This window comes from Galeopterus variegatus, unplaced genomic scaffold (genome assembly GCF_000696425.1).
Source record: "Galeopterus variegatus unplaced genomic scaffold, G_variegatus-3.0.2 Scaffold397, whole genome shotgun sequence".
Classification (NCBI taxonomy): domain Eukaryota; kingdom Metazoa; phylum Chordata; class Mammalia; order Dermoptera; family Cynocephalidae; genus Galeopterus; species Galeopterus variegatus.
This window is the reverse complement of record NW_007726508.1, coordinates 599,344-607,035: the sequence shown is the minus strand read 5'-3', so window position 1 is coordinate 607,035 and position 7,692 is coordinate 599,344. Positions and strand designations below refer to the sequence as shown.

Here is a 7,692-nt window from a genome sequence, read left to right as displayed (position 1 = left end):
CAACACCAAGTCAAGGGTTAAGATCCCCTTACCGGTCATCTTTAAAAAAAAAAAAAATGTTACTTAATTTTAATTAATTTAATTAGCCACATTGCTAGTGGCTACCGAATTGGACAGGGTAGAGTAGTAGTAGTTTTATTAACTAGTGTGCTATGTTTTCAGAATGACACAGTAACTATCCGGACCAGGAAGTTCATGACCAACCGACTACTTCAGAGGAAACAAATGGTAAGGAAGGGCACATCAAAGTTTGGTAATTGTTTGTTTTAAAGGTATGTTTCATTATAATAACACTAAACTTGATATTTTTTATTAGGTCATTGACGTTCTTCACCCTGGGAAGGCAACAGTACCTAAGACAGAAATTCGGGAAAAACTAGCTAAAATGTACAAGACCACACCAGATGTCATCTTTGTGTTTGGATTCAGAACACATTTTGGTGGTGGCAAGACAACTGGCTTTGGCATGATTTACGATTCCTTGGATTATGCAAAGAAACATTTTGGTGGTGTCAAGACAACTGGCTTTGGCATGATTTACGATTCCTTGGATTATGCAAAGAAAAATGAACCCAAACACAGACTTGCAAGAGTAGGTGTTTTTCATTTGTTCAACAGCTGCTGAAGACTTTTTTTTAATAGCGGTATATTGTGGGTGTAGTAGACTGTATGTTTGGGGAGGGATATCATACATTATAGACACATAAGGAACTCTAAGAGAAAAGGTTCTTTGATAAATGCACACATAGAATATGAGGGTTCAAAATTGGAGTCAGTGGTATTTGAGCTGGGTTCAGAAGGACAGGTAAAATAGTGCTCATGGATAAAGGCTAGGGGTAAGGGTTGTTTTCCAGAGGGAAAGGAGAGGGGTGAGTTTGGAAAGGTAACCTGGCACCAGATTCAGTGAGGTCCTTAAATACCAAATTCTGAGTTTGGATCTAACCCTGTACGTAGCCTGGAACCACAAAAGGTCTTTGATCTTTTACTGAGTACCAAACGCTTCATAGTGAACAACAACAGTGAACTGGGCAAGTTCCCTAGCTTGCATTCTAGTAAACAAACAAACATTATTACCTTGAAATGCTTCTTTTGTCTTTCCACTTTTAACCCGTTTTTACTCCCTGCTGTAAGATTAGTCTTACCATACAGTGGCTGTGAAGGAAATTCTGCTGGCGTGGTAGATGGGTGCTGCACTATTTTTAGTTGGGTGTTTGGGAAGGCCTTTCTGAGGAGGTGACAGTGCAGCTGCAACCTTTGTAAAAATTTGGAAACAGTTTTCTAGGCAGCAGGAACAGCAAGTGCAAAGATAGGCAGAGTGAAGATGAGTAGGTTGGAATCTCCACGGTGGGGAGCTCTTGGTAAAGGCTTCTGTCTTTTTTTTTAACAATAAAATGTGTCAAGTTTTATTAATGGATTTGTGGCCAAATTAAAAAAAAAACACTGATGGTCTCTTCTAAAAGGTGTCATGAAGGAGATTACAATAAATTAAAATGAATTAACACAAACACGTAAAAACAAAATGCATTGCATTAAATTGGGTTCATTTATGTTGCCGCTGAGTGTCCAAGGACACGAGCCTCTAAAATTCAAAGATAAAAGGATGGTTCAGATGTCTTTGAAGTGAGTGCTTGCGTGGCCCATAAAAAGGCCTTGACCGGTTATCTGAAGTGAGTACAGCCACGTCTCACAGCATCTGCACTGTATCAGGAACCAGTGCTGAGGATCAGAAAGGGGAGCAGTGAACATGCTGCTCAGCAGAGTTGATAGAAGCTTCTCTGTCTTTAGGGAGTAATGGGGAGTTGAAATGGGAAAAGACTCTGAAGGGAAGCCAGTTGGGAGGTATCTTGGTAGTACAAAAAGGAAAAGGGTAGGAATCTAGTGAGCTGTGCACTCAAGGCTAGACAGTAACAGCCAGTCCCCCGAACTTCCCTTTCAGGGAGTGCTGATTAGACTGTTTCTTGTGACCTTATTCTAATTTAGTATTTCTTGATTCGATGATCCTTTCTGTTCTAGCACAAACAGCCCACATTGTTAAACATTTTGGTGGACAGCTGTGTTTCTTAAGGTCTAACTTGGTTGATTTTCCTACTAAGGTAGTGGGTAATGATGAGTCACCTAGACATTTCTTTCTCCTTCAGCATGGCTTGTATGAGAAGAAAAAGACCTCAAGAAAACAGCGAAAGGAACGCAAGAACAGAATGAAGAAAGTCAGGGGGACTGCAAAGGCCAATGTTGGTGCTGGCAAAAAGGTATAGTTCAAGGAAAATACAGAAATGTCTTCCGTTGTAGGTCTTTAGTTTCTAGAAGGGAGGGTTTGTCTTAATAACCGTTCTTAATGTTTCTTCTCTTCCTCCTCCTGGATTGCAGAAGGTAATGTGTTTACGAAGCTATGTAGCATAGTAGTATTTTATCTCCTCAGTAGAGTAGCTTGGCCCACCCCTCAGCAGCTCACAGATTAGCACCACATGGGGCCACATTGGTGCAGTGATCCTGATGGGTACCTTTCAAGCCCTATCAAAAAGTTTTCCTTTTATTGCTAATTGGCATAGACTATTAAAAGGCGAGCAGGTCTCATTCTCTGAGATTTAACTTATTTTCTTAACATGGACACTGGTTTAAGAGGCAGTTGGATCAATGTGGCCCATGTTTTCCTGGCACCCTGGAGAGGCAGCTGAGATCTCTGAATTGCTCCCCTCTCCAGTTAGCCAAAATCTAAGTGATTTTAATGATAAGCTGCTTTTTACCAGCTTTAGTAGCTATAGGTAGTTGAATGGAATTAAGGTGTTGGGTTGTTAAATTAACAAATAATAAAGTGTTTTGTGAACTTTTTTTTTTGCCTTTTCCCTCTACTTTCTTGGATTTCTTGTTCATCAGAAATGAAGTGTCTAGCAGGTACTGAGATTGTGAGCACGGTGTGGGGATGCATCACCTTCACTGAGTTTGCTTTGATGCTTTGCATGTTGGCTTAGAACAACAGTTTTATAGTATGGTCTATTATAATGCCAGTGCTATGTTTTAAAATAGTGTATTACAAGCAAAGGAGGAAAACTTTTAATCAGGTTTATTTTGGAAACTCAAAAGTGCATGTTATGTGGTGAAGTGACTCATTGGAGAAAGGTGGGTACTCTACCAAACAGGCACCTTTTAAAATGTACCTGGGAAATGCTGTGTCTCAGAGAATCATGGCTTTAGGCTTTAGTTAACACTGGGCTTGAGAAGGGCCCTACCATCCACTGAGCAGTCTTCCTCTCTGGAACCATGAGACAGTTCCCTGGCAGCTCTGGTAACAAACTGGTCCATGAAATCTGGTAAAGCCTCTGTCCTGGTAGCAGCCACTCAAAAAGAGCTGCCTTTTACCATTTCCAGTGCTTCTTAATCTCTGGTTTTCTATTTTTTTTCTTTTTTAATAAAAATTATGGAGATAATTGTATATTCACATCAAAGCCTTTGATAGGTAAGATAGAAAAGCATTTCCCTAGCATTTGGTCAGAATGGTCCACTGCTGCTTTCTAGACACATTTTGCACATTTGAGTCGTCTAAATCTGTAACTTGTAAAGAAGGCTAAGAGTGGGGTGGGGGTATTAGGATTGTGAGACATTGTGGCTACTGCCCCTGTGGCTTCCTTTTTCAGTGACTTCCTGCCAAGCAAGGCCAGAAACTTAGTATTGCCTGCCCAGGCATCACATTGACGTCCTGGTGCCACGTAGTTAGCAGTAATGGATGAACTGCCAGCGGAACCACTCACTGCTTAGAACTGCTCCCTGTTTGTGAGGATTATACCTGTTGACAGAAGCTGCAGAAATAGTCAAAATTTGTCCTTTGACCTCGGCCTAAAAGGACATTTAACACATCCATTCTTTTCTTCATTCAGCCCACCTGCTAGTGCTCAGCCTTCAAGTCCCATGTGTAGAGGGGTTACCTGTGGGGACCTGAGCCACCATATTCATGCTTCATGTTGCACTGGTGCATCTCACTAGCACTGTTCTGAAAAGCCAGTTGGAAAATGAATGCATAAATGACCACATGTACTCTGTGGCTCCAAAAGAATGTCAGCCATAGTAACGTTCCTTTGAATTCAGTTTTTTCAGGTGTTAGAATTGGTATTTGGTTTTACTTTTTGGGTGCAATGGAGTTTTTTAAACTAAGGCATAAGTAGTCTCATATTTGAAGAGCAATTGTAACATTTTTACTTCAGCTATATTCTGCCTCTTTTTAATGCTAATTTGTACTACTTTTGTGGCTGTGAATGGTGGCTTTTAAAGTGTTTAGTTGAGACAGCCTTTACAAGACTTGTTTGATCATTTAGAGCTCTTCCATTGAGGTTAAATTAGACTTCAGCATGTGGTGATTCCCAGGTCTGCCAGCAGAAGGGCCGAGGCTCAGGTACGTGCACTTACCTGCACAGTGCAATGGCAGCCTGGACTGGTACCACATTGGCATAATGATCTCTTCATTGTATAGTCATGCCACCTTGTTTGCATGAGAACTGCAGTAATCAGGCAAGGTGTTCTCAGAATTTGGAGGAATAAAATCAATGACTGTGTCTAAGGAGTGCTCCGTTTACAATTGCAAAAAAATGGTCATCTTTAAGTTATCTGATTGCATGCATCTAAATGCAAATTATTTTGGAGTTTGAAAAGGGACTATTAATGAAGTGTTTCTTTTCCTTTTTTCCTCTTTTTCCCTTCCCTGCCACTGATTCAGTGAGCTGGAGATTGGATAACAGGTATAATTCAAGCATTTAATTTAGATGACTAGACTGTATGGTCTACTCTTGCAATGGTTTAAAAGTAGATCATGTGAAATGCATTTGGATTTACCAATGCTTTGAGGAGTTGTAACCTCTTAAAATACTAACAGTGATAAGGTTTTGTTTTTTTTTTNGTAATATTTAACCTGTTCTTTGTTTTATCCCTAACTTGGGTTTTCATAAGTTTTATTTTTTATTGTGTTATGCTCACACAAATGTAACCTGAGTCTAGGTTACTAATATTTGTTCTGCATGAGTGTCATTAGTTTTGTCAGAGTTTGTTGAACATATTGAACTTTAATTTTTAAAGAATTTTGAAGCAGTTGCTGACTAAACTTTTTTCTTCTGATTCACAGAAGGAGTAAAGATTCTGCAGTGACTTCATCTGTGATAATTTTGTGACGTTTTCACAAGAGGACTAATAAATTGTAAAAAAACTTTCTTGTGTCTGGTTTGATGTATATTTGAAGTTAACTGGAGTGTGTTATGACATTAGTCTGCTGTTACTGCAGATTTAAATTGCTGCCCAAGTTCACATGTTCCATTAAGCATTCAGTGGAAACTTGGTGTAATGGGGTGGTGTTTACCCTTCCCTGTTATAACTGGTGAAGATGTTAGGTGTGGGGTATCAGCAATGTGGGAGGGAGCATATAGGGCCAGTCTGGTGTGGTCATGTTAATATTCGCCATCAGTGCAGTTGGTTGGTCTCTAAAAGAGGCGCTTGAAATCCGAATCCCTCTTTGGTCTTCCTAGATCTCAACTTAGCTCTTATTACTTAAAAAGCTACTTGCTGGCCTCAGTGGAAATTAAAATTGCTTGATCACATTGTCATCATTCACCTATTATGTATTTCTTTTTCGTCTTTTTTTTTTTATAGACCGGTAATGGGATCGCAACCCTTGGTGTCGCGCCCGTACCGGGGACCGGCAACGGGATCGCAACCCTCGGTGTTGCGCCTGCACCACGCTCAGCCAGTGAGCGGGAACCGGTCTCCACATGGGATCTGAACCCTCGGCGGGAGCGCTGCTGCGCTCCCAAGCGGCACACTCTCCAGTGCGCCACCGGCCTGGCCCCTGTTATGTATTTCTTAATGTGTGTTGTGGGCTTGTGCCTATAGGGTAAGTGAGTTTTTATGAGTGGGGAATTTGAGAGAGGCTCTAGTCTAATGAATATTTAGGTGTAGTGTACGATTGCTTGGTAAATAGTCATCTGATTGTTCTTGATTTTTATGATACATTGAGGGGTATCTGCTGCTTTTTCATGAAACATTGTAAGGTTATGTGCTGCTTTGTCAAATACTGATTCTCAGATTGGCTTTTTCAGGCATCAGTGTTAAGAGTCTAGAAATTGGGTTATTGATCAGTTGCATGGGGTTGGGAGATTTGAGGAGGGCATATTTTAGGGTTACTGGGTGGGTAGAAATGTCTTCCTAGAGAAGGGAGTATGAGTTGGAGTGCTTGAGTATTTGCGGTGGGGGTGGGGAGCATTAATGCCTTATGGGTTTTAGGTTACTGTTCCTTTGGTCATGTTTATTTGGTTTGCACCTTAGGTGGGTCCATCTGGAGTCAAGCGTGTAAATCCTAAGAACCATGTCTGGATGGAAAGCTGTAGAGCAGTAGGAAACATCTGGTTGGTGGGGCATGAAAGGCCTAGGAAAAAGCAATAATCATGGAAGCAGAAGGGGTATGGGGGTTGCAGTAAGGAAGAGTCGTGGGCCATTTTGGAGAGCATGTGAGAGCCCTTGTCTGAAGAAGATACAGACTGGAGGGCAGAGATGTGGACAGGTAAGTCATAGGGCTAAACCTGCTGGCCCTAGGGTGCTTGGTAGTTACTCTGTGGCTCTGCTGAGGCTGCACACTTGGTTTGTGGTACTCATGGCCCTGTGGGGTCTCTTGCTAGGACCAGGAAGTGAAATTGGATAGCCTACTGGTAAGGAAAGTGGAAGAAGGGGGCATTCGGCCTGTGAGCTTCAGTCTTCCCCAAAGTGGTGGCATGGAGAAGTTGAGGTTATTGGCATTTTCAGATGATCAGTGCATGGAGGCCAAAGGTCCTCCCTGGTGGAGGCAGCAGAGGTTTCAGGAAGAGATGCGGTCTCCTGTGACTGCGCAAGGGGGGAGCAGAGAAGACCTTGGGGGAGTGGGCAGGATGGGGTGAGGATCCTGGGAGTGCTGCTAGGAGAAGTTGGCTTGGGGCTGGCCTGGGACAGGGCCAGGAGGAAGCTCCTGCTGGTCATGAATTTAGGAGCAGGGCCAGTGGAAGCAGTGGAGTGAGAACTGAAGGGTAGAACGTGGTTTTCATGGAGCGGGGTATTGGGCTGATGGAAGGACATAGGGCACAGCTGCAGAGAGCTGAGTGGAGTGAAAGTTGGCATCAAGGTCGCAAGACAGGCGTTTCTATTAGGCTGTGCTTAGGGAGGGCAGAGTCAGCAGTCATTCAGCCAGTAGCCACTTTGGAGAAGGGAACTGTGACGAGCTTGGGCTGGGCCCATTTTTACAGGGAAACTGATGGGGCTGGAATATTACAGAAGCCCAACTGGCAGTCTTGCCTTTATTAAGCCTAGCATTTGGAAACTTGGCAAATTTTAGGTAGAGATCTGGATTTCCAGTCTTTTGAAATACAAGAATCAATAGTGGCCCACCTTCCACTGTGATGACAGTTGACAGGGTTAGAATGTTGGATGTGTCCTTCAGGATAGGTGTTCTCCATTCTAACAGCCGGCCTGCACCCTCATCTACTTGCTCTATGGTCTCGTGTCCCTCCCCCAACCCCCCGCATGCCTGTCTTCCGACTAGTCCATCTGGGTATTTGGGGGGAAGTCAATTGGTCCCTTGTTTGGGTTAACTTCTCTTTAAATTGGCTCTCCCAAGGGTACCCGCCCTGCTGCCCTGACTCAGGCTGTTTTTTTTTTTTTTTTTTTTTTTTTTTTTCTTTTTTTTTTTTT

At 42.5% G+C, this 7,692-nt stretch overlaps 1 protein-coding gene across 3 annotated transcripts; it reads left to right on the top strand.

Moving 5' to 3' along the window:
* The first annotated feature begins 121 nt into the window (after positions 1 to 121).
* Positions 122 to 5,192, top strand: LOC103586953 (40S ribosomal protein S24-like). Of its 3 annotated transcripts, XM_008568308.1 has the most exons (6): positions 122 to 228; positions 317 to 592; positions 2,139 to 2,249; positions 2,875 to 2,892; positions 4,706 to 4,727; positions 5,108 to 5,191. In XM_008568308.1, the coding sequence occupies exons 1-4, from the start codon at positions 196 to 198 to the stop codon at positions 2,878 to 2,880; spliced, it is 426 nt and encodes a 141-aa protein (XP_008566530.1). In that variant the 5' UTR covers positions 122 to 195; the 3' UTR covers positions 2,881 to 2,892; positions 4,706 to 4,727; positions 5,108 to 5,191. The 3 variants fall into 3 exon arrangements, with proteins under 3 accessions (XP_008566530.1, XP_008566531.1, XP_008566529.1); XM_008568309.1 differs by lacking the exon at positions 2,875 to 2,892; XM_008568307.1 differs by lacking the exons at positions 2,875 to 2,892; positions 4,706 to 4,727 and having other exon boundaries at positions 5,108 to 5,192.
* Positions 5,193 to 7,692: the final 2,500 nt, after the last annotated feature.

Coding starts and splice junctions, on each gene's coding strand:
- LOC103586953 (XM_008568307.1), top strand. CDS start 196: ATGACCAACCGACTACTTCAGAGGAAACAAATG. Junction 229..316: donor TACTTCAGAGGAAACAAATG/GTAAGGAAGGGC, acceptor ATTTTTTATTAG/GTCATTGACGTTCTTCACCC. Junction 593..2,138: donor CCAAACACAGACTTGCAAGA/GTAGGTGTTTTT, acceptor TTTCTCCTTCAG/CATGGCTTGTATGAGAAGAA.